General features: G+C 49.5%; 1 protein-coding gene across 3 annotated transcripts in view; it reads left to right on the top strand.

The window, feature by feature from the left end:
* The first annotated feature begins 12,215 nt into the window (after positions 1–12,215).
* VASH2 (vasohibin 2) overlaps positions 12,216–26,124 on the top strand; it is a 38,317-nt gene continuing 24,408 nt past the window's right edge. The window contains exons 1-5 of one of the 3 annotated variants that reach the window (XM_004470985.5): positions 12,216–12,385; positions 13,264–13,495; positions 20,339–20,427; positions 24,102–24,158; positions 24,723–24,797. In XM_004470985.5, coding sequence (XP_004471042.1) covers positions 12,366–12,385; positions 13,264–13,495; positions 20,339–20,427; positions 24,102–24,158; positions 24,723–24,797 — 473 coding nt within the window. In that variant the 5' untranslated portion in view covers positions 12,216–12,365. Of the gene's footprint in view, positions 12,386–13,023; positions 13,496–20,338; positions 20,428–24,101; positions 24,159–24,722; positions 24,798–26,124 lie in introns of all 3 variants that reach the window. The other 2 variants (XM_004470986.5, XM_058275188.2) reach the window with 2 other exon arrangements.

Below are 26,124 nucleotides of genomic sequence, written 5' to 3' on the forward strand. Positions count from 1 at the left end.
TACTTTGGTTTGTGTCTGTAAGGTAAAGCCTTGGATGTGGTTTAATTGTTTGTCTTTAAAAGGAATAAAACTTTTCTGCTCAGAGAAAAAAAAAAAAAAAGAATAGTACAGGGAAGCGGACTTGACCCAGTGGTTAGGGCGTCCGTTTACCACATAGGAGGTCCGTGGTTCAAACCCCGGGCCTCCTTAACCCGTGTGCAGCTGGCCCATGCGCAGTGCTGATGCGCGCAAGGAGTGCCCTGCCACACAGGGGTGTACCCCGTGTAGGGGAGCCCCACACATAAGGAGTGCGCCCCGTAAGGAGAGCGGCTCAGCGCAGAAGAAAGTGCAACCTGCCCAGGAATGACGCCGCACACACGGAGAGCTGACACAAGATGACGCAACAAAAAGAAACACAGATGCCCGTGCCGCTGACAACAGGGGCGGACAAAGAAGACGCCGCAAATAGACACAGCAGAGAACAGACAACCTGGGTGGGGGAAAGGGGAAAGAAAGAAAGAAATCTTAAAAAAAAAAAAAAAAGAATAGTACAAAGAATGGCGTATGCTTTTTATCCTGATTCATCTATTGTTGACATTTTTCTTTATTTCCTTAATTTTTCTCTCTACACGCACACACATTTTTTCCTCCTGAACCACACTGTTACAATGAATTATATCTAATTTAACATCTGTATTCCAATTTTGTCAATTGACCCAATAATATTTACACCATTTTTCTTCCTGCAGCTCAGGATCCAGTGTGAGATTAGATATAATATTTAGTTGTCATGTCTCTTTAGTACTCTTTAATCTGGAACATTTCCATAGTTTTTCCTTGACTCTTCTTACATTGACCTTTTTTTTTTTTTTAACATATTTCCTGCTTTGGATTGCTCCAATGTTTCATCATGATTAGATTTAGCTTACGCAGACCCATGGGAGTTATGGTCATGGCCGATGGGGTTAACTACCAGGGCAGATGGCCCCTCTTTGGAAATGGTGTTTATGTGTGATGAATCTGGACTCAGATGGGATCTCCCTTCATAAGACTTTCATGCTAATGTGCTGGAGGTGCAGTTAATGTTGGGGTTTAAGATATATTTAGGGGATTTGAATCTCTGGACTGACAATGTGATAGCCAGATCCTGAGCCTCAACAGACTCCAGCACCTACAATCTGATTTATTGGACTTACCACACTCAGCTAAGATGGAGGTGAAGAAGGACAACCACCACACCATGGAGCCTAGAGTGATTACAACTGAAAATGGGAGGATTGCATCCAGCATCCAGGTGGAATCTGAGCCTCCTCTTGACATAAAGGTGCAATGGACACAACCAATCCAGTGTCCACATAGAAGAGGTGGCATTGGATTGGGAAAAGTGGACATAATGGACAAAGGGTATGGGGAAAGGCAGGAAGAGATGAGAGGTGGAGGCGTCTTCGGGACATGGAGCTGCCCTGGATGGTGCTTCAGAGGTAATCACCGGACATTGTAAATCCTCACAGGGCCTACATGATGGAATAGAGGAGAGTATGGGCCATGATGTGAACCAATGTATATGAGGTGCAGAGGTGCCCAAAGATGTACTTACCAAATCCAATGGATGTGTCATGATGATGGGAACGAGTGTTGTTGGGGGGGGGGAGAGGGGGGGTGGGGGGGTGGGGTTGAATGGGACCTCACATATATATTTTTAATGTAATATTATTACAAAGTCAATAAAAAATAAAAAAATTAATAAAAAAAAAAAAAAAAGATTTAGCTTACGCATTCTCAGCCAGAATACTACATAGGGGATGTTGTGCCCTTCTGAAAACATCATATCTGAAGACATATGATGTCTATCTGCCTATCGCTGGTGACAATGCTGTCCACACTGGCATTCCAACATTAGCAAGAGCAGTGCCTTCTTTCCCGTTTATCTATTTATAATCAATATGGACTCGTGGAGTACTATTTTTTCCAATGGTTTATAATTGGTTACTGTTGTTAATTATTTTTGCTCAAATTGTCCTAGATTTAGCCAGTAGGAATACCTTCAAACTGACTCTTGTGTGCTTGTGACATGCGCTCATCATTTTTTAAAGCACTATCTTTCTGGCATAACAAGATATTCTGGGCACATCTTATATTTACCCTGCATTAACCATGGGGCCCTCATTCCTGTTGGTGGGGAATGGTATTTAGAAACTAAGATTTGGGTTTTAGATGTGCTCATGACTACTGGGGTAGCTTTCTTTCTTGACCCTTTCAGGCAGGTGGTGCTAGTAAATGTACATTTATAATACATACATGCCTACATAGACATGTCCTTTATCCATGCATGTACACATATTTTAGAAATAATAATTTCACATCAGTACCTGCAACTCCAATTCATCCCAAAAGGTTCTTTCTTGTTTTCTCTGATTCCATATCCAAAATCCTTTCTTCCTCAGGGAAAACCCTGTCTCCCAGTGGGAGGAACTAGGCTCTGCAGTAAACATCCATTTTGTTGGTGAGTGGGTGATCGCTGAAAAGTCAGGATTTTAGGGTTGAACTCTCCACAGAAATGGCACTGGAGCAAAAGCCACTCCTGTAAAGTCACGTTGGAGGCAGTTGTCTGGAGTTAAAGGCAAGAGTGGCAGCAGTACCTCATCAGTGCAGTTCTGCAACATGGTTTTGGATGTTGGCCCTGGAAATTTACCCTCAAGCCTGGTTCTCTAGTCCTCCCAACAAGTCTGTGGCGCTACTCAGCATCTTTTCAAAAATGCTTTTTCTCCTTGATCAGCCAGAATCAGCTTTAGTGGTTATGATGAAGTCTGCCTAATAAACATTCTCTGTACTGAGGTTATTTGCCAATATTTTTCTCCAAAAATATTTGCTTGCACATTTAGATAATTAGTTCACCTGGAAGTTTTCAACTTTTTGTTTCTTAAGACTATGTTTTAACCCAGGTTCCCTAGATTTTGCTTCTCAAAGTGTGGTCTTCAGCTAGCAGCATCACTGGGAGCTTGGTAGATATGTAGAATTTCAGCCCCAACCCCAAAACTAAATCAGAATCGGCATTTTAATAAGACTCCTATAACTTAAAATTTGAGAAGCGCTGCTCTAGAAACAGAGCCTGAAGCAAGGATTAAATGCTGATACTTTATTTGGGAGGGATTAACACCGAATAGCAAGAGTGAGGAAAAAGATAAGTGAGGCTGGGAAGCAATGCAAGCTCATGCATTTCTAGTCAGATAATAGGTTTGTGATGAGCTTCAAAGAGACACAGCAAGAAAGGTGTGAGCACTTGACCATATGGCAGGTTTTTGGACAGTCTGTATAGAGAAATTGCATCTCAGATAAATCCAGGAATGGATGGAGGCAAGGAAATTTGTCCTCTATAAACCTATTTTCTGTTTTTATTGGTTTTCCCACTGGAAATTACCTCCCATGCTTCTGGGTTGCATCTCTTAGCCTCTTTGGTAGCCATTCAGAAGCCAGATTTCACCCAAGTCTGGAAGTGGCCGAAGATGCTGAGAACACATTCATCAACTGGTCAGCCTGATCATATAACAGCAACAGTGAAACTGTGGAGTTGGTTGGCCACAGCAACAGTCAAGGTCAAGGGAATATGAGAAGATACCATAAGATATGTCCAACACTGTCTACCCTTTTCACCTATCAGGAAAGTTGCATGGGGTAGCATGTCATGGGTAAGAGATTCTGCAAGCCCCTGGATGGTGCTGCTGGTTGAAGTTCTGTGGGCAATTAAAGGGAACCTACATATGAGGTTTATGCATTTGTCTTTAAAGACAAATCACTGGCTACATCCTTGGGTAGAAGGCATGTCTTCCATTATATATGACTTGCATATTAGAAGATGGAGCTGCTGTTTGTTGTTGTTTTAGAATAAAATACCCTCATCCCTTTTACAAAAGAGGAGGCACAAATTCATTTAGTTATGAAGTTCCTAGTTACAATCTCCTTGGAAGACCTAAGGCAAGAAAGTCAATGAATCAAGCTTCAGTTAGCTTGATTCAAGCTATCGCAGCTAGTCCTGGAGGTGTAACTGGCATTCACCATTTTCCTTCTCCACCACCCACTGGAGACTCCTTTCACCCTGTCCAACACTTCAGCTGAGTTATCTGGATTGCTTGCCTGATGTGTTAATCTTCATGCCTGCGGGGATCTGAAACTCAGTTGAACTGCCCTTGTAACTGTTGCCGTTGTCAAATTATTAACTTACCAGACATGGAAGTACTAAGAGATATCCAAGTGAATCCCCTGGATTCCCTACCCTTACTGTGTTGCAATAATTACTGCACTTTCTTTTCTTTTTCCCACTAGCCTGAAGTGCCCAAAGCAGCCAGGTAGGAGTCACAGTTTCCAGGTCAGTGAAATCCTTACTGTATACTCTTGCAGACATGATCTCCACTGGAAACCAGAACTCTGACACAACAGAAATGAAAGTTTCAGGGGCAAAAGTGCACATCCCTCAACATAGTCAGAGTCCAAAAATGGCAGGGCAGGTCTTGGAAGAAAAATTTCTTCTTTGGTCAGGATAGTTCAGGGGATTGAAGGATCAAGATGTTACTGCCATCCTTGGTTCCTGGGTCTATTCTCTGTAGCTATTGGAGGTTAGTACTATATATATTCATCATTAGTTCAAAGCCTATATTACAGCTGGGAAGACAGTGCCACAACCCTTCAAGGTGTTGTTCCCAGCTTTGCTTTAAGTTAGATAACTACATCAGGTCAGCTGCTTCTGGGTATGGGGTATATGGTAAGACAAGTAGACCATGGTCACAAGCCCAGTGTTGTCCTCTCTCACACACAAAAATGGGTCTCTTGTCTGAGAAAGTTTGCATGGGGTAGAATGTCAATGGATTAGATGTTGTGTGAGCTCTCTGATACTGGTACTGGCTAAAATCCTACAGGCAGAGAATGCAAGCTTATATATGGTCTTTATATTGATTGTAATATAGTAAAAATAACTGCTTCCCCCAAGCTGAAAGGTACAATATAAATTTGCCTACCACCAGGTAACTTTACCCACCACCATTCTCCTGTGGAACTGTAGTATAATAAGGGCTAGGGAGTGAAGGTGGCTCAAGCAACTGGGCACCTTCCTCCCACATGGGAGGCCTCGGGTTCAGTTCCTGGTGTCTCCTAAAAAAAAAGATGATGTGCAGGCAGCAAACTCAAAGGATGGGGGGGGGGGGGAGAAATAAATAGATAAAAATAAATAAATCTTAAAAAAAAAAAGTTCAGCATTACTCCTGCTAGCAGGTTGGGCACACTCAGTAGTGGCAATAACTTTGGGGCAAATCTGGTCTATACTGGGAAATTAAGTGAGGGCCCATGATTTTCCACTGTGATGACTGAAGTCAGCCTTCTGCTCTCCAGATCTCTATTTTTTCTCATTATACAATTCAAGCAACACCTGAATTGGCTGTCCATCTATCTAATCCTTAGTAGAGTAACCATAGGTATCAGTATGCCTGGTGTATAACCAGTTGTCCAAGAGTAATCATTAATAGTACTTCTTTTCATGCTCAAAGTGGCCCAGTTTGGACAATAAGGTTACCCTTCCCCTAGGAACACCATGACCCATTAGCCAGCGCCATAAGTCCCTGTAGAGAGACTCACCCTGATTGCTGCTCCGCCTTGATGTGCATTGTGCTAAAGATGCTGGCCTTGTCCTTTATAGTTCAGTGCTTCCACTTGATCTCTGCAATTCTGGGATTTTATCATCTTCACTAATATTAGGGACCCCTGTTCCATGGATGCTTCCCCCCTACTAGCAATCCTATCTTTCTAAAGATGGCCACTCCCAAGTCATCAAAGAAGGTCCTCTTCTTAGTGCATTTTTTTTATTACTTTAGTAAAAGGAGCATCCTCTGGGCAGGCCCAAGGAACTAGTCAATTGGTGGCTTTCAAGTGATACATAATAAACCCTTCTAATGTCCTCTCCTTCCTGAGTCTTCTGACCCCTTCCTCAATACCATACCAAAGAAGTTCTGACTTCTTCACTTTGCTTATTGCAGGCCATTGTTGAGATCAAGCTTCAAAGAGCCATCCCAGCAAACTGTTAGGACCATCTCCAGCTAATGCCGCTAAACTGTTAACTCCTAAGTTCTGAATGAGTTACCCCAAATCAATGATTTCTCCTCTATTGAGCTTTCTGCTCTACCATTCCCTCCAAGTATAACATCCTCAAGTTCTATCCCTACACATTTCCACAGTCCCTGCCAATACATATTAGTCAAGACCTGTAATATCTTTGGCATATACACATTTTCTTCCTGAGGCAGGGCTTTTTCTTCCCAATGTGGGCTAAGCAGCAATCTAACTCTATTTATTGGAGGAAGCAATGAATTATGGGGCCATGTCTTGAGAACAAGTCATGGAGAAGAGGCGCTTCTTCAACCAGAATTGTACAGGGGATTTGACTGGTCAAGAAGCCCAAACAGGGAAGCGGACTTGGCCCAGTGGTTAGGGCGTCTGCCTACCACATGGGAGGTCTGTGGTTCAAACCCCCGGCCTCCTTGACCTGTGTGGAGCTGGCCCACGTGCAGTGCTGATGCACGCAAGGAGTGCCGTGCCACGCAGGGGTGCCCCTGCCTAGGGGAGCCCCATGCGCAAGGAGTGTGCCCTGTAAGGAGAGCCACCCAGCACAAAAGAAAGTGCAGCCTGCCAGGAATGGTGCCGCACACACGGAGAACTGACGCAACAAGATGATGCATCAAAAAGAAACACAGATTCCCATGCTGCTGACAACAACAAAAGCAGACAAAGAAGAACACGCAGCAAATAGACACAGAGAACAGAGAACCGGCGGGGCGGGGGTGGGGGGGAATAAAATAAAGTAAATAGATCTTAAAAAAAAAAAAAGAAGTCTGGATATGCCTATCCCAAGTCTCAGAGTCTCAGAGTGCTAAACTTTCCCGATCAGAGCTCTGAAGAAGTTGAATATAGATTTGTCATGTGACCCAGTATTACCACTACTGGGTATATACCAAGAAGAACATGAGCAGCTACACACTGATGTTCATAGTGACGTTATTCGCAATTGCCAAAAGATGGAAACAACCAGGTGTCCACCAACTGATGAATGGATAAACAAACTGTAGTGTATACACATGATGGAATATTATGCAGTGGTGAGAAGAAATGAAGTCTTAAAGCATTTGACTACCTGGATGAACCTGGAGGACATTACGTTGAGTGAAGCAAGCCAGACACAAAAAGACAAATATTGTATGATTGTGCCATTATGAACTAAATATATTGTGTAATATCATGGAATTAATAACTTGAATATGGGTCGCCAGAAAATAGAATGAGGTTAGAGAATGGAAAACTGAGGGTTAAATTGCGCAGAATTGGTTGAAAGAATGTATATTAGTCTTTGGAAATGAATAGAAAAGGTGAAAGCACACATAATGTTCGTAACTAGTGGTGCTATTATATGGGTATGACAGCAGTTGAAAGGCAAAGTCTAAGATTAGTAAATTACTAAAAGGAAAGCTAAAATATGGACATGAGACTGTATAGCATATTCAAACCTCATGTGAAATATGAATATGGGTAATACTGCATATGCAAGACTGTTTTTCTTTGAAAACAAATGTTTTTTAATGTTACAAGATGTTAATATCAGCCAGAAGCATGGTAAGTGAAAGAAATGAGACACAAAATACTACTTACTGCATGATTCTATTTATATAAAATGTAAATATAAATCAATTTATAAAGATAAAATTAGATTACTGGTTATGTAGGGCTGGGGAAGGATAGAGATTTAGAGGTGACTGTTAAGGGGTGTGGAGTTTTTCTTTTTGGAGTAAAAAATTGTTCTAAAAAGTTTTGTGCTGATGAAGCACAACTTGTGATTATCCTAAAAGCCACTGATTATATACTTTGGATAGATTGTATGGTATGTGAATAGAACTCAATAAAATGGCTTTAAGATAAATAAATAAATAAGTATGCAAGAATAGCCAGGAATAGCGGCTATGTACAGCAGGGGAAGCCTAGGGAGATTGAGATGTAATGAATATTTTTTGGTTTGTTTATTATTATTATTATTATTATTATTATTATTGTAATAATGACAATGCTCTAATAATGATTGAAATGATGAATGCACAACTATGTGATTATACCTTTGGTTGTACACTTTGGAGGGACTGTATGCTTTATTAATACATATCAGTAAAATTCATTTGTTTTAAAAATATGCAAATTATATGGAGAAGAATTGAAATAACTCAGGTATTTGGGACTTTGCAGAATTGGAAAGGACTGCCTCTAAATCCCGAACAGTAAAAGGCAAGACTGATAGAAGCTTTCGAGTGACAAACAGCAATTCGTATTTCTCAGTTAAACAAAGTGATTTGGTCCTATAGCAAAGATCAGATTGAAAAATATGGCCCACTCGCCCAAGCCTGTTGCTTCAGATGGCATTGAAATAACCACCATCATGTCAAACAGAAAGCCCCGGGAAAGGAAATAAATCAGGTTTGAGAACTTTGAGAGAACTTTGGATATGCTTATTGGCAGATGAAACTGTCTAGAAGCAAATAAATTAAAGGTATACGAAATTTTTGAGGAATTTATGTGATCAAAGGAATCAGAGATCCAGCTTTTAAAAACATTTGACTTTTTAAAACCTTACAATAATCCTTTGGCTGTCAAATTCACCCCAACTGGAAATTGGCTGCCAGAGCTGTGCAGTTCCCCAAAGATGTGTTGTTGGAGGGTAATGGACAAGGAAGAAGCTCTCAAGAGACCAGATTGAGGGGCCACAAAGGATAAAGGATCCTTTCAGGGAGCAGAATCGGGGTCTAATCAAGGAGCTGCCACAATCCTGAGGGCATACTTGGTAATGTCTGCTCCTTAGGATTTCATACCTGCTGAGTTCCGGTCATGTCTGTATTTCTCCATTCTTAACTTTTATAAAGGAGAGGTTCGTCTGTTTTTTTAAACTCAAGTTATCCTGTCTACACTTCACCACTGCATATTGCGTGGTGGTCAAGTGACTGAACTCTAGCAGAAGTGACAGGCACCACTTCCAGGCCTGGCCTATAAACATCCCCCACCTGCACTCCTCCGTGCTTTTTTCCTTCTGATGACTGGAACAGAGGTGGTAACTCAGAGAAACCTGAAGAGCTATGCCCTGTCCGTCTGAGTCTCTAAACGACAACATCAGGATTGCTAAATCTCATGATTTACAGAATATTAATGCTGACGTTTAGTGAAAAGGTCAATCTATTATCTCAGCAGCAGAGATAACTTCTCTCATCAAGCCGATCACAGACCCTGAACACAGGAACACCTTTGGAAGGGGCTTCCTCTGAGCTGCCAGTGAATGCAGAAAGAGCCTCTCCAGGTCCTGTGAGCCAGCTGCCTACTTCTGCTCCTTCCTGTCTTTTTCCTCACCCCTCTGTTAGCCCTTTGCCTGAGCAACCCAGACATTTCCCAGTCTTGACCCCCCCACAGTGAGATGTGAATGAAAGAAATGTCTCCAAATCTGTTTGTGTAAATGTCTCAGATTCAGATTCAAATTCAGGTTTAACTAGCATGTTCTGAGCACAGAGCAGGTGCTTTCCCACACCCTGCCTCTCTGAATCCTTACTAAGTCCCCATTGTGCTTCTTTTATGCCTATTTTGTAAAGAAACCGAGGCTCAAAAAGGTTGAAAAACTTACCGAAATTGTACCAGCCACAGTGGGGGGAGGCAGAAATATGAGCCAGAGTCGGGCTTTATCGTATTTGTCCTGGTGACCCCAGCAGCTGGCACCTGAATAACATGTTAGCATTTGAATCCAGGTCTTCTCGTCTCAAACCTTTCTCTTCTCCTTCTCTGCCACACCAGATGGAAGTGGCAGACTAGCCTCCACGTACCCCCGTTCAAGTCACGAACTGCCCCTGGTTCACGACGTGTGGAAATGGCTACAGCACGCTTATTAACTACCTGAACTTTCAAAACCCATAATCTTTCTGGCCTGAGTTTCCTTGAGTGTCATGTAATGCAAAATACACAAGGAAATGAAGAACAAAGCTAGCTAGTCTATGCAACTAGCCCAACTCTCGAATGCAAAAGAATTCTGAAGAAAAGGGCTCTTTGGTCTTTCAGTCCCCGTGCGGGAACGGTGCAGTTCACTTCAGGAGGCTCCTTACCTCGTCTCCAGAAGAGTAGCCTAATTTCACAGCTGTCTTCAGTGGTGCTGTCATCCCTCCACCTCCAGACAGTGGGAATAGCAGAGATCAGAATAACAACTAAGACTTTTCCCGTCAAAGTCCAATGTCCTGTTGTGCCTGGAGGCAGGAAGATGAGCAGATAACCCTCTCTGGTCCCTGGGATTTTTTTTTCCAGGTAAAACAAGATCCTGGCCCTGGTTTAACAGGGCAGCTGTGGTTGCCTGGACTTGGCCTGAGTGGGGACACCAGGAAGTGATTCCAAGGAGGGTGACACTAGCCAGGCATTCTTCGATGTTCATGGACTGGTCAGGTCCCTTGAGCTTTGAGAGCTCAGTTTTCTCCTGAGGGATTTTTAGGCCAAATTCCCATTCTCTGCATGCCGCTTCTCATACTAAAAACTTAGTCTCCTGGGCTTGAAACTTGGGGGAAATGTGGAGAAAGGGACAGCTTTGAGAGACGAATGAAAAAAGAAGGTAAGGAGAGTGTTTGAGGTAAGAAAACAGATCACTCTCCAAGGCACAAAAACTGAGGCACGTATAAGGCAGAGGATAATTTTCTCAAAATATTATGCTTTTTTCCCAGGGGTGTTTGTTCCACTGCAATTATTCAGATAATTTCCTGATTTGGCCCATGTCCTTTGTTTCTAGGCACCTAAGCTACTTTTCTCACTATTGAATCTATAAAGTCCTAGACTCTGTCTTGGGTAGTAGCACAAAGGATGGTTCAAAATCGTACCTCTCAGCTGTGCGCCGGGGGTGTCTGCTGGCACTGGCCCCTCACCATCCCCTCCTTTGAAACTGTGGTCTCAGCTCTATTAGAGGCCACTTTATGCGCTTTATGATTGTATTCTTTTTTTTTTAAGATTTATTTTTTATTTATTTCTCTCCCCTTCCCCCCCCCCCCCCAGTTGTCTGTTCTCTGTGTCCATTTGCTGTGTGTTCTTTTGTGTCTGCTTGTGTCAGCAGCAGTGGGAATCCGGGTCTCGTTTTTGTTGCGTCATCTTGCTGTGTTAGCTCTACCGTGTGTGCGGCGCTGCTCCTGGGCAGGCTGCACTTTTTTCGTGCTGGGCAGCTCTCCCTACGGGGGGCACTCCTTGCACACAGGGCTCCCCTATGCGGGGACACCCCTAGCATTGGGGCACTCCTTGAGCCCATCAGCACTGTGCGTGGGCCAGCTCCACAAGGGTCAGGAGGCCCGGGGTTTGAACCCTGGGCCGCCCATGTGGTAGGCGGACGCCCTATCCATTGGACCAAATCTGCTTCCCTAGAATATTATGGCCTAAATGTCCACGAGAGAAGGTCAGAGAATAACAGGACCTTGGAAGTGCAAAGCATCTGCTCCCCTCTTACCAGAACGAGAAGCTGCGGCCCAGAGCAGGAAAGTCTGGGGCTTACAGCTCAGCGAGGGGCAGACCTGGGCTCAGCTCAGTGGCGGGCTGCTCTTCACACCTCACCTTGTTCTCCTCTTCCTTCAAAATTAAAAAAAGATGACTTTAAAGGAAAACGTGTTGCAGTGGCGAGTGCTGGGGCCTGACTGACTTCTCGGGTCTTGGTGTCATTTGGTCTCATGGGAATCTAAGTATGGCTAATGTCAGGCGGTCCACAGCTGTACCTGCGTATGGATTTCGGGATGGGGGGAGGGTTGTAAGGCAAGATTTAAAAAAGATCCAATTTGTGCGTGCATATCCACTTCGCCTCTTCCTGAGCCAGCCGTCATCCCGGGTAGGGGCAGGCCAGGAGACCGTGGCCAGCCGTGCTGAGGCGAGGCTGCTCTAACGCCAAGCGCCCCGCTTCCTCTCGGCTTTGCCCCCGTCTGCCCCCCGCAGTTGCACAGCCTCGCCTTGCCACGTGCCCGGGGGAAACTCGGTCCTAAGTCCGGTGGACAAACGCTGGCCGCCCCGCGCGGCTCCCGGGACGCGACAGCGATCGGGTTTCGCGTGGCCGCGCAGGCCGCCCTCCGCCTCTCCCCTCCCGCCCGGGAATCCCGGAGCCAATCCGCGCTTGGCGAGGCTCCGGGTTGTAGAGTCCCGAGCCCCGGAACCCGCCCCTCTTTGTTGCGGTGGCCAATGGACGTATTCGGAACATCGGCGGCTGCCCGGGTGACTCGGTTATATGTCACAGAATAACATTCGAGAATGGGACATGGAATGAGGAGACCGCCGCCGCCGCCGCTGCCACCGACCCCGCCGCCCGGAGAGGGTCTGCGGCAATGAAACCCGTGGTCCGGAGGTAGGGTCCCCGCAACTGCCGCGCGCCCTCGCGGCGCCCCGCCTGCAGCCGGCCCCTCTGGGTGCCTGGCGCTGGAACTCGGGGAGAGCGGGCGGGTGGCGCTATTTCCACCCGAGACTGGGAGCCGGGCCGACCCCTCGCCCGCTGGGGGTCCGGGAAGGATTCTTGGAAGAAACGGGGCCGCCTTTGCAAGCCGAGGCTGCTGCTGCGCCCTCGCGCCCGTCCCGGGCGCTCCCGTGCCGGCATGTTCTCGGCTTGGCTCGTGTCTTTGGCCACATCTGGGGACCAAGGAATGTATGCAGCCTGGAGGGGACTTGCCATTCATTCCTGCTACCCGAGCTGGCTGTCTTCTCCCTACACCGTCCGCTCCGCATCCTCCCCGCTCCTTTTATTTTATTCCCAGTGTTTAGGTTTGTGGCGATTTGTAAGGGGTCTTTGTAGGTAAATTCAGGACTGGAAGCTCGTCTGCAGTTCCTTGGGTGGGTGGGGGTCTGTCAGCGTAAGGGGGGAAGCGGGCAGTGACGTGGAGACACTCCACGTCTCCCTCCCCCCGCCACCACCCCGGGACCCAGCCCCCGCCTCGGGTGCTCCGGGTTCCGACTTAGCCGAGGTGTCCGCCGTGTCTCCACTGATTTCAGGCACGGCCGGTGAGCGGCGAGCGCGGCCGCCCCCGCGGAGCTCCCAGCGCCGCTCGCCCTCGCCGCGTCCTGCGGCAGCCGGAGGCATGGAGAACGCCGCCCCCGCGGGGCGCTGAGCCCCGCGCCGTGCCCGTGCGCACACGCCCCCCGCCGCCGCCGCGCGCCCCCCGCGCCCGCTCCCCGCCGCCGCCGCACCATGACGGGCTCGGCGGCCGACACTCACCACTGCCCCCACCCCAGAGGCGCCAAAGGCACCCGGTCCCGGAGCAGCCACGCGCGCCCGGTGAGCCTCGCCACGAGCGGGGGCTCGGAGGAGGAGGACAAAGACGGCGGGGTGCTGTTTCACGTCAACAGGAGCGGCTTCCCCATCGACAGCCACACCTGGGAGCGGATGTGGATCCACGTGGCCAAGGTGCACCCCAAGGGGGGAGAAATGGTGGGCGCCATCAGGAACGCGGCCGCCTTGGCAAAGGTCAGTGGCTCTCAGGAGGGCGCGGTGGTGGGACCGTTTCAGCCTGTACACAGCAAATAAAGGCAAATCCTGTTCTCCCGGGTCTTGCTTCAAACTCCCGTCTCCTCATTCCTTCCTCCAGCCCCCCCCCCCCCGTCCCCACCCCCTTTGCTTAATTGAGGTGATGCTTGTCTTTGGAAGCCTTAGAAATGCGGGAGGGGGAGGCAGGGGGGCTTGCTGTTCTCGGACTGTGTGGCCGGCTCGTCCGGAGGATTTTTGAGACTAAAGCCAAACTGTGATTTACGCACCCCACATCCGGGCCTCCCCCCGCCCCCAAGCTGTAGTCATTACTTAACAGCAGTCATGCCCCAAGAATGTGGAGTCCCCAGGGAGCCCATCCTGCTTTTCCTCTTTGGAGTCTCTTGCATCCCTCCTTTCTCCCCCTTGCAAATCATTTATCAGGCTGTGGTGAATGAATTTGTACTCAACCAGTCAGACTTTTCAGCGTGAATCATTTCTAGACTTTTTGCCAAATTTTTTTTTTTTTTTTAGTGACAGTGACTTTCACCTCTGAAACTAGTAAAACAGTGAAATTGTCTCTCTTCCCAGCTTATCTGAGCTCCAGGAAGAGGGGTTTTGGCTTTGGCTGTAAAGGGGCTTTGCGGTACACATGATGAATTAGTCTCACTGGGTAGAGCGAGGAGATCAGGAGTGAAACTCTTCTTTTATTTCCTTAGGCAGAAGCCAGTGAGCTGATTGGGTTCGGTGGCCAAGGGTAGCCTGTGAGGGAGGAGCTGTGCCCTGGTGGGAGTAGCTGGGTGGTGGGAGAAGCTGCATTGTGTGAAACATCAGAACACAAACTGGGGAGGAATGCTGCAGAGCCCTGGGCTGAGAGCATGACTGATTCTCCCCCTGGACTCCCGGGACGCCGCTATGGCTAAGAAGGTTCTTGGGCCGCTTTAGGAATGCCAGACCTGAGACCTGGAAGGTCATCTGGTCAGGTCCCCTTCTGGGTGACAGCTGAGCATTTGAATCCTGTAGGCCAGAAAGCTGTGTGTGCCCTTGGGGAAGGAACAGAGCCTCTAAACTTCCTGCTGCAGTCAGGTAGTGTTTGATCACTCTGCTGGGCGCGGAGATTTCATTATGTTCAGCCAGAATCGTGCCTGCTTTGTCAGCCGTAATTACCCTTGCTGAGTTCTCCTTGAGCATGAGAACAACAGAAATTTTCCTTGCTTAAGAGAAGCCTGTTCCCACTGTCCCATGCTGTCTTTTTAACTCAGTGCACTCAGCAACGACGCTGTGTGGGGAGACTCTCTAGGGGAATCATGGAATTTTATTGGGGTAGAGACCAGTCTCCTCCCTCCTGTCTCCCAGATGTGGACCGCCTCGCCATTGGTCAGGAAGGCAGCGCATCCCAGGCCTCGCCGGCTTTGGTTATTAGAAAGCTCTTTTCATATGCTGAACAGAAAGCCGCCTTCTCCCCCATCACATTTGACCATGGTGTCTTGTGCTGCCCTTTGAGTTGGGACAGAACACATCTGTTTTCCTTTGCTACTCATAGCTCCATTGAATGTTACCAGACAGGAGCTTGGAGGGGCTGAATTTTAGTTCCGGTTCTGCTAGCTCTAGCTTTATGCCCTAGGTCAATTACTTAAAATCTCTGGCCTTAGTTACTTATCTATAAAATGGGAGTAGACCAACTCTGAAGTCCCATGATTTGATGACCCAGGATGTCTCCAGGTGTGGAGTCTGATGTGTATGACGCAAGAGGTCTACTGTACTATTAGCCTCCATAACTCTAGACAGTCCATCCTGCATCTTCTTTTGGTCTTTGTCCACAGGAAGCTACTTTTACCCTTTTTCATGTATCGTAGTTTCCATCCCTCCTCACTCTTCCCATCCTCTTTCTAGGACAATTGCTAGTCTCCTAAAACAAGCACATATGAAGCACACAGTTCTAAATGTCAGCACAGTTTAGAACACAGGTGACTATTTTCTGCGACCTGTATCTAGTATTCCATTATTGTGGCTGAATGCTGTGTTCTTTAAAAAGATTCTTCACTTTTTTTTAATGTGGTGGTCACATGATGTTGTACTTTCATGGTAAGCTGAAGGTTACTTAAGGTCTCCAGATCAATTTCACATGAGAACTGCTGCCAAGCTAGGACTCCTCCAGCCCAAAGTTGGCCAGTTGGCTTTTTGAACTTAAGTAAGGCCCTTATCGTTTCTCTCTCTTGCACTGATCTCAGTGGTTTCTCATCCCAACCCGTCACGCATACTGGCCCCTCCCCACCCCTGCCCCACTCAGCCTTGAGATGTGAGCCCCCAGGAGTGTACTGACCTCACGAGCTCCTGTTCCCAGGGGCCATTCTTCTCTGATTCAAGGGCTATTTCTGCTTTCTGTTTGGTAGGCTGCTTTCCTCGGAGGCCAAGTTCTTTTCTCCTTTAATCAAATTAATGTCTTGCTGGAGAATTCATACAGAAGAGGGGTCAGAGGTGTAGAGGTGGTAAGGGTTGGTTTGGCAGTTGAATCTGGACAAGGGAGCAAAAGGTGTGTGGAAGGGAAAGGTTTCAAGAGTCTAAGAGGAGGACCAATTGGCACTTCCTTTGACTGCAGAGAATTCTGTTAATAGCCTTGATAAGTTCTGCCTGAAGGTCCACGTGAGCTCACCTGCTTCGGGATCCTTCTAAATTTGAGACTCTAGACCTTTCCCTAGCAGTTCCCTGGTCAGAAGTTAGCACTTGGCAAGGGCAAGACTGTGCAAGAAAATGCTCCCGAAAATAGAGGTCTGTTGAAGGACAGAGGATGGGAAGGAACAGGGCCAGGGAGAGTGGCTGACCCAGAACCAACAGTGGGGTGGCCCAGGAAACAGTGCCTGCTTCGTGACTGGCTGAAGCCTGATTCTCCTAGGAGCAGAAAACAGCATGGTTTCAAGTGGGAAACATCGATTGGTTTCTTGCAGACCCCACATATATAGAGCCTTGTTCGCACACTGATTCCCAGTTGGGAAATCATTCACACTGAAGGGACTGAGCTTTGCCTGAACGAAGAAGGGCACGTGCTTTGGGGGAGACTTTGCTGCAGTCGGGCTCCACTCCTGCCCCCTGCTGGCTCACACGGCAGCTCTTCCCCTCCCTTCTGCTGACTCAGAACCATCCATCTGTCCATCCTGCTCAGCACAAGGTAGTGACCCACCCGGGACCTCTGTACCAGGTGACACCCCGCCCCCCCCCCCCGCTGTACAGGAATGTGGGGGCCTGGGGCCTCTCCAAGCTCATGTGCTGGGCCTCTCCCCCAGGGTGCCACAGAGTCATCTTGTGCCTGGTGCTCACAGAGTGTTTTTTCTGGGCAGGGCCACCGAGAGTGTCTGCTTTCTCCTTGTTCTTTCGTGGTAAAGATGCCTGGTGCCTGGACCTCTCACTGCCACCTTGCTCCTTTCCTGGCTTCCCACACGGCGATGCTAGTGGCTTACCTGTATCCATCCTTACCACATCTTGTATTCTCCTTCTCGGTTGTGTTCGGCAAGAATGGAGTGGAGGGGAGGCTGCCACAGAAGCCTTGCAGGGGCTTGTTTTATTATTATTTTTCTGGAACTGCCCACTTCCTTTCCCCCAAGGCCCCCATTCCCGGGCCACGGGCACCACACCTCTGTGGAGAGGTTGATTACAACCTGTGCCCTCTAGATTCTCCCTTCAGTAGCTGGCTGTGGCCTGCGGAGGCTGCTTGCTGGAGGTGGGAACCCTGGGGGGCAGGTTCCTTTGCCAGACCTAGGTTGGCAGTTCAGGTGGGGAATTGATGAAACTGGGCAGGAAAAGAGCAGGAGGAGGGCCTCCCGGGGTGTGGCCTGGGCTGTTTAGAGAGAGGCTGTACCAATTTACGCCCCCATCCATGTGGAGTGGATGTTTTCCTCTCCTCCTGTTAGGGAGAGAAGACATCTTTGTGCTGTGATGCTCCTAGTTGAACGTCCAGGGACTCGGGCCCCGGTGGCTTCTGTTTTCCAGATCCAGAAAAGAGTAAACCATTAGGCTTCCCCAACCCAGGCCTCCGAGGACACGTTGTTGATGTGAACACTTAGGAGCCCCGTGTGCCAAGCCCCAAGCTGCCTGCTTCACAAACTCTAGGTCATGTAATCCTCGCCAGCAGCCTAGACGGTTTCAAGTCCGGGATGCCGTTCCTGGTTGTATCTGTAAGAAAACAGAGGCTTAGAGAGGGCGTGCGGCTCGAGCAGAGCCCCCAGCCAGCAGGCAGCAGAGCAGGGCCTTGAACCTGGTCGTGTGTCTCAGAACGCCAGCCTCGAGGAGGCCGTGGTCCATCTTCCTGTGGGGATGCCCCCCCCAGCTGGCCCCGATGATGGGGTGCATCGTAGCTGGGTGACCTCATGCCTTCCGCGGTCTGGGCTCCTCTCCGCACCAGAGCCCTGCTGCCCCGTGGGGTTTGTTCTCCCAGTGGGGAGGAAATGTGGTCCCAGCTCCTGCCCTCTGCTCACGGGCGGGCTGGGGGAGCCACGCAGCTGTTTTTAAAAGTCCTTGCACACCCCAGGGCCCCGCTCTTCTGAGGACCAGCTGCTGCCTGACTCCCACCCTACCATCCAACGCTTGGGGGAAGTTGAAATAATTTGGGGTCTGCCCTCACAGGAGGCTCTGAAATGAGTCACTCTGGTACCACAGGGTCCTGGCTAAGGGACCCTCCTTCGGGGATCTGGTAGGAGCTGGTGATTCTTGGGGGCCATTTCCCAGCCTATTAAATAGGTGCAAACAGTGCTTTTCGGTATAAGACATATGCTCATGTCTTCATAAACTGTGTAATTTTTCCCTCCCCTGTGCCCTCTTCCCCTCTGGTACTTGCCATAGCACTTGGAACATAGGAGGTGCTAAAGAAATGTTTGTTCACATCTCCTCCCCTTCTCACTTCTCTTGAAATCTCTGGCACATTCTTACCCGGAGTTCCAGGTTTGGATAGACCTGGGGATGTTACTGCTAAAAACAGGTTCAAGCTTGACACTTCATGTGTTAGGGTGGAGACACAACGATACACTTGACGTTTTCTCTGTGAGTGCAGGTATGGGGAGGGCCTTATGAGCAAACGTTCAAATCAGAATATAACCTCCTTGCTGGTCCAAACGTCTCCTCCAGATGGGAATGTAATTTACCCGAGCTGATACGTTGTAAAACAGAATGTACCTCAGCGGATGTGTGCTTGCCTGTGCACACCACACTCTCACGTTCAAGCTCTATTTCACACACACACACACCCCGCCTTGGTTGTGAATAGGAAGTGTGACTCGTTTCCCGTCCGCTGACGGGCAGTTACTAGGAAGTAGGAACTTTGGAAGCCAAGAAAAGAATAGAGCCCCTGAGAGGAAAAGAATGCCAGGCAGCATTTTCAGGAAATGCAGCAAAAGGGTGGAGAGAGAGATTGCCCATTGGCGACTCTTAAATCCCAAGGGCAAGTAGCTTGACCGAGGGGCACGAGGCTAGGAGCTGGGAGAGCGCGGTGGAGAGGAACGACCGCAGGTGGCTGCTGCGTCCCGTGCCAGGACCCTGCCCCACCCCAGGGCTGCAGTGTCTTTTCGCCCAGCTCCACTTCTGTCAGCTAAGCACTGAGTACCCAGCGCCCCGCTTTCCTTGTATTCTCTAAATACAGACTTCGAAGTGGCTTACGCCTGGAGGAGCTGCCTCCTTCCACGCTCCAGGCTGACGTGGACTGTGTCTTCTTTCACCACCGACTTCCACTCCACCAGAGAAGCAGAGACTGAGGAGACTAAGGCACACGTAGTGCAGGGGTTCTCAACAAGGGGCCCGTGAGCTTGAACTGAAATCTGAATGCATCATTCCAGTGGGGACGTATTGGTGCACGTGTCATCTATTTATTAAAGAATACACAGTGTAGTGTGGACTTAGTAAGGGGTCTGTGGTTTTCACCCAACTGGTAAAGAGGCCCGTGGGACATAAGAGATTAAGAATCCCTGAGAAAGTGGAAATAAAGAAGCAGATGCACCTAGCTGGTATCCCTTGCTTCCCAGGAATGGCTTGATGAGGCTTCTGAGTCTTGCTCTATTTGCCCTTGGGCTCCTTTGCAAGGTTCCTCAGAGCCGAGCGGGTGTCTTAGCTGTAAATTCCCGGGACGAGGCCCTCCCCTCCCCCTTTTGAGTTCTCGTGCCTCTGGTCCTGTCTTCCCAGCAGGGAGGAGTGCTTCAAACCCTCCGTTGTAGACACCTGGTTGGTGCTGGCCAGCAGGCTGGCTGGGCTGTGGAGAGCTGAGCAGGGTGCCACGAGGGCTGGCAGGGTGAGATGGTGCACATGAGTCAGGGCAGAGGGAGAACCTTTCCTAAGCCCCCTGGAGGCAGGACTGAGGTGAAGGGACGCAGTGGGCATGGGAGATGGGTGGGGGTAGCACCACGTCACGTTCCTCCAGGGCGCCACACACCTCATACGCCTGTAAACTGTGTCTGGGATGGAGCGCCTGCAGTGGGTCCCCATCAGTCCCCGTGAGGACTGGTGGAGCACCTCCGAGCCCACCTGAGCCGACTGGACGGAGGACACTCTAAGCAATGGCCCTTGGCCTCAGGGACGTGCTTAGGCTTCCAGTGGCGAGACAGGCTGTCTTCACACTCACACCTCGAGGGCCACAGAGAACCCAGGTGACCCAGAGCAGACAGTGTACAGATGAAATTCCAGGGGGTGGGGTTTCGGCAAGGAGCCGACTGGTCTTGGGAGACCCTTTGGATGAGTCACCTCTTGAGCAACTGACATGTCATGTGGCCATCTGCTCCTGGCTCTAGGAGCTTTCAGCCCTGTGCGCCCCCAGGAGCTGGGCCCCAAAGCCTCTCCCTGATAAAAAGATCCTTCTCTATTTCTCTGCAGCCTTCGGTACCCCAGGTTCCAAACTACAGGCTGTCCATGACCATCCCAGACTGGCTCCAGGCGATCCAGAATTACATGAAGATGCTACAGTATCCTTCTGACCAGGGACGGGCAGGGCGGTCACAAGCCTGGGGCTGTGCCTGTCCCCAGCTGGTCAGCAAACGCTCTCCAGGGTTGGTGAGGTGAGGTCTAGAGGAACGGCCCCGGGTGAGTGATACAGAGGATGTAATTGCCATGACCGCCCCTTCTCCCCTCCAGCAGGGTTTGGGTCAGGAGGTCCAAGGGCACTGGGGCAGCCGCCCTGGCCTCTGCACTTGGCTCACCTCTAGCCCCTCTGGCTTCTCTCTTTCCCCTTCCCTTCCCTGTACTTGCTTCTCTCCTCCCCTGGGCTCTCCTTTGCCTTCCATCTTCCCCTCTTTCTCTCCTCCCTCCTATTCTGCTCCCTTGCTTTCCCCGCTCACATTTCCACCTTCTTCTCTGACTACCCGTGGTTGATCGGAGGCCTGGCTGGCACTGCCTGTGACTCCCAAGGTGACCCGGGCTGGTGGCCTTGCTCAGGTCTGCACGAACGCGTGGGGCTCTGGGAGGGGCCCTTTGCCCTCTCGAGCTTGAAGACGAGCCGAGGTGCCTGGTGCACCCAGGCTGGGCTCAGACCCCGAGACTTCCTGTCCCTTTGTCCTGCTTGTGTCCTCAGGTTTGCAGTCAGGGTTACATCTGTTTTGAGACCCCCACCCCGAAGCAACACAGAACAAAGGGTTAGACACATGTGGTGCGCTTGCCACGTCTGGTACTTTTCAGGGATAGGAGCTGGATGGGGAGCTGGACCGACAGGTGTGTGAGTGGGACGGGCCGTTCGCCCCAAGCAAGTCAGGGGGCTAAACCAGGATCCCTCTCCCCACCACTGGCAGCTGCCTCTGCCTGGCCCCAGCTCATTGTCCTCTGTCAAGGCACAAAGCTTAGTCTGTCCTCGCAGCCTCTGGGCACACTGGTTTGGTTTCTGTCTGTTCAGACTCATCCCTGAGGCAAGAACAATTCCGGGGGTACCGGGCACAAGTCCTCCGTGCCCTGGGAAAGGGCCCTCTGCTCTGCTATGAGCAAGGATCTTTCCCGTGCATTTCTGTGCCTTCCTGCGCCTCCCCGAGAAGGGGGCATATTTCCAGGCAGGAGTGACCCCAACTGATGGCTGCTCCGGTAGGGAGATTACCTGATGAGCCTCTTGGCTCTCGCTGCATGGATCATAAGCATCCCTCCCCAGCGGGACCCTGAAAAGATCTTAAACGGCGAAGGTAGCCCCAGCCTCCGGCGTGAGGCGTGGGAAGGCTATGCCGTGCGGGTGCTGATCCCCAAACTGGGACTGCACATGGCGTCCTGATCTGCACCCCAAGAGCTGACTCTTCCAGGACGGGGCCAGCTGCTCACAGAATATGCCATTCATTAGGTGACAGAAATCAGAGCAGTTCCCCACTTCTCTCTAGGACAGAGTCTTCACAAGGATTATCTGGCCTGAGGTTTAAGAGAACGAGCCTGGCCAGGGATGCATTTATAGGAGCGGATTTGCATGTGCTTTACATATCATTAGCTCAGGCTGCCTTAGACCCTGTATGGCACCTGCTCAGCTAAGTTTTTCTGTGGCCCTGAAGGATCTGCTTTTTAACTTTTCTCTCTCTCTGGCCCATCGCGAAGGCCATTGGCCTCCGTCACCGGCTGCAGAGAGGGTGGAGGGAGAGCTCCGAGGGGCTGCTGGGATGGTACTTCCGGTCGCCTGGCCTTTGGAGCTACCGCACAAGGAAGACAGAGCCTGGGGTCTTTTTCTATCTTCTGACCAGACTTTCATCCCTACTGCTTGGTCCTGTATATGGTGCCAAGGGCCGGGGCACGAGGACTTGGGTCAGTCCAGACTCTAGATGTGTCCCCTGGCAGTGGGGAGGGGACAGGACGAAGCCTGCCTTGCCGGCTGACACGAGCTTTGCTCTTGCCTGGGCTTCTGGAAAGAGAGGGCCACAGGAGCCCTGCTGGGTGGAGAGGAGCCCTCTGAGGGGGAACTCGGCTCAGTGGAGGGACGGGTTAGTCACTTTCAGGGGCTAAATGATTAGCTGCAAGGAATGGAGTGAGGACGGTCGGGTAACTTCATTATTTTTTATAGGTTTGCCTCACTTTATGCATTAGATGTGTACATAAATGGGGAAAGTTGGGCTTATAAGCTGAACTTCTGCCAGTTGAATTCTACTTTAAATGTACTGGGGCCCTCGCTGTTTGAAGTTTTTGATAAAGTAAAACATCACTTCACAGAAAGAATACTTACCCTCATTTCTCTCTTTTGCCTCTAGGGTTTTGCATCTCGTATTTTTCAAAAGCCAGTCAGACCTGCGTGATTAATGGTTATCCTTATGGCCTAGGGCAGTAATTCCCCAATTGGCAAGCTTGCTAAAGTCATTCCAAGTCTTGCCCTGGAACTTCCAATTGAATAGTCTGAGGTGGGGTGGCCCTGAATGGCACCCAGCATTAAGAACCTGAAATCAGAATCTCTGGGAGCGGAGCCCAGAATCTGCTGTGACAAGCTCCCCAGGTGGTTCCAAGCATGTCCATGTCCAGTGACCCAGCATGTTTATGCCAGGAGAGGAATTGTGTGGTGCCACTAGGAACTCAGGACCCTCTTCTGTGGCTTCCTGCACCATGGTGGAGGCACATATCTAATCCCGTACACCTGCCTGGGCTGCAGTGGCTCCACCTATGCAAATTTATGCTTTGCTAGCACTTTCAACGATATGCCTTTTTTTTTTTTTAGGGTTTTGTTAGATGTAAGACAGGGAAACATACAGAGCAACTTTTCTTTAGGTTCAGAAAAATCAAGCTTCATTCTCAGAGAGCACCACACCAGGGAATCATTGTCCATCAGAATGACCTGGTACAGGCTTGCCAATACCTGAGAACTTTTGGACACCCAGCTAAATTTCAGGTTGGGACATCTCAGATTTAGTACTCATTATCAAGTGACCTTGCGTGAAATGCAATTGAAGTCTCCACAATAAGTTCCACTACAGTCTTGCTCTACTAAGAAACCCTGCTGCTCTTTCTACCCTTCCATTCTTCCTTACATCCACTTGCATTCCATTCCATTCCATTCCATTCCTTCCACTCATTCTCCCTTCATCCCTCTTTCCTTTCCTTCCATTTCCTTCCTTCCCTTCCCCTCTCCCTTCTATCCTTTCCATCTACAATTCCATTTCCTTCCTTTCCTCCCTCCCTCTTTCCTTCCTTCTTTCCTCCTCCCATCCATCTATCCCTTCTCCTCCCATTCCATCTTCCATTCCATTCTATCCCATTCCATCTTCCATTCCATCCATTCCATTCCACTCCATTCCATTCCATTCTACCCCATTCCATCTTCCATTCCATGCCATTCCATCTATTTTCCCTTTCTCCCATTCATCCATCCATCCATCCATCATTCCATCCATGTATGGGTGATATAAAGATGAGAAGCTCAAAGAACTTGCAGCTTAGTAGATGAAGTAAGACACGTAGTCAGGTAACAAATACAGAGCAGACTGAAAAGAGCTGTTATAAAAGTACAAGATACTTTGGGGTCTAGGTTACAAATTAGATTTTCAGGGCAGGATTGCGAGGAGTTAGAGGCTGTTGACACCGTCTAGAAAGCCCCATTTCCTCATTCGGTTGAGAACTCAGAATGCATAACTTCCTCTGCTGGATTGCTGGGACCATGGGAGTCTTCTGTCACTTTCCCTTTACTGACGTCACACAGGTACAACCACACAGGGACCCAGTTCTTTGAAATTAGGAAAATGAGGCCGCTGAGCGGGTAAGTGATGCCTGGCCTGGGGCCAAATGACCTTTCTCCTTCCTGAGAGCCGCCAAATCCCTCCCCCTCGGTCTATCCCTGTCTTGCAGTGTTTGACTATCTGGGTCTGTGAGAGGGTGGGAATGCAGGATGGCCCAAGGCCACGCTGGAGGTGGGCTGAGGGCTTGGCCACTCCAACTGCTAAGTTCAGTGGTGGAGCTGAAACTCAGGAGATGGAGGAGGCTCATAAAATGTGTGTTATTAGGCTGTGCTTTCTTGCTCCATCGTAATCCTTTGGACATGCCCCCTGTCCTGGGGCAGAGGGAGGGCCCTGTGGAATCCAATCCTGGCACTAACCTCAGGAACCAACTCCAGGAGAGGCAAGTGGAGAATTAAGGATTTTAGTTCTGCCACATGCAGGCATGCACTGTTGCCCTCCTGCAGTGTGAATTCTCTCTTTCCCTCTCTATTCCTGCTTGGGGCCTCGCATGGGGACATGGACACTGATGGACTGATTGACAGACAGAGTGACTGACTGCATAATTAATTAAGTCCTGAGATCCTCTGCTGTGCTTTCTCCTACAGGTTAATGGAAACAGCAAAAGAAATGACCCGAGAGTCCTTGCCAATCAAATGCCTAGAAGCCGTCATCCTGGGCATGTATCCTTTAAGTTCGGCATGATTAACTCAGCTCCCTAGAGGCTGGCCTCGCTAAGGGAAAGGTTGTGCCTTTACATCCCTGGTTCCCAGCGATGATGCCCATTCTCTCCTTGGAAGAAAACGTCCAACGCCGCAGGTGCTTCTCTTTAACTTTGAGCATCTGGAGTCAAGCCAATGATAGCTTGGCTCCTTGGAGCATCATCAGTCTAGTCTCTTAGCTGTGACGTCTGTTGGGCCCAGCTCTAAGGCCAGTGACTGCAGATTCACGTCACAAGGAGAAATTCTAACTTAGGGGACTAGAGAGGCTCCAGCTGTTTCTTGCATTAATCTGACATTGCAACAGGAAAGGCTCTCAAGGGGAGATGGGGTTAGGGCCGAGAGGGGTCTCATCAAAGCCCATCCCAGGGAAAATGCTAACTGTGGGTTGTGGAGGAGACCAGGAAATGGTGGGCGCTGCTGACACAAGGCCCTGACTCTACAGAAGACAGAGCTGAAACGAGGGTCTGCTCTCCCCAACACTCTCTGTTTGTTTCCTCCCAGATGCCTGGCTCCTCAACCTCAAGAGAATATGGCCCAGCAAAGCTGTGGTGGAACTAATGTCTTAGCAGTGGGGACAACAGAACATGGTCAGATAGGCAAGTAAAGAAACCCCAAGTCCTCTGGGATAGACAGTGACAGAGGGAACAGGGCAAAAATGAGCTTATGCGGTAAGGTAAGACCAGTCGGGTCCTTGAGCACTGTGCTGAGAGGCGTGACCTTTTTCCAGAAGGCAGTGCGGAGCCCAGATGAAAGCTTTGAAGCTGATGAGCGAGGTGTTGTGTATACTTTAGGGCAGGCGGGGACAGACTGCGGAAGGCTGAGACTGGCACCTGCCGAGCCGGTTAGGAGCTGTCCCGTGGGCAATGGCTGAACCAGGGCCCTGGCAGTGGAAATGGATGTGAGGAAATTATTTCGAGAGTTACCAAGGAATGAGAATTAACAGGACTTGGAAGCCAGTTGAGTGCGGGAGCTGATGAGGAAGGAGTCGATAAATGTAGGTTTCTGATTTGGGCGAGGATCTGTAGAGGCCGGACGTCAGGCTGGACCAGAACTAAGACAGTAGCAGTAGAGGTGGAAGGTAGGGGCCGAAGGTGACATCAGCAGTGCTAGTGGACTGGTTAGGGGCGAGGAGTTAGAGGACAAATGGACGGTAACTCCTCATTTCTGCCTTGGATCAATGGGTGGATGAACAACGCCGGAGACCTACGTCAGGACAGAAGGCCAAGTGCCGGGCTTGTGGGGAGACGCATTCAGCTTTGGATTGGCTGAACTTGAGGTGCCTGCGGGA

The sequence above is a fragment of the Dasypus novemcinctus genome, chromosome 13 (assembly GCF_030445035.2).
Source record: "Dasypus novemcinctus isolate mDasNov1 chromosome 13, mDasNov1.1.hap2, whole genome shotgun sequence".
Taxonomy (NCBI): Eukaryota; Metazoa; Chordata; class Mammalia; order Cingulata; family Dasypodidae; genus Dasypus; species Dasypus novemcinctus.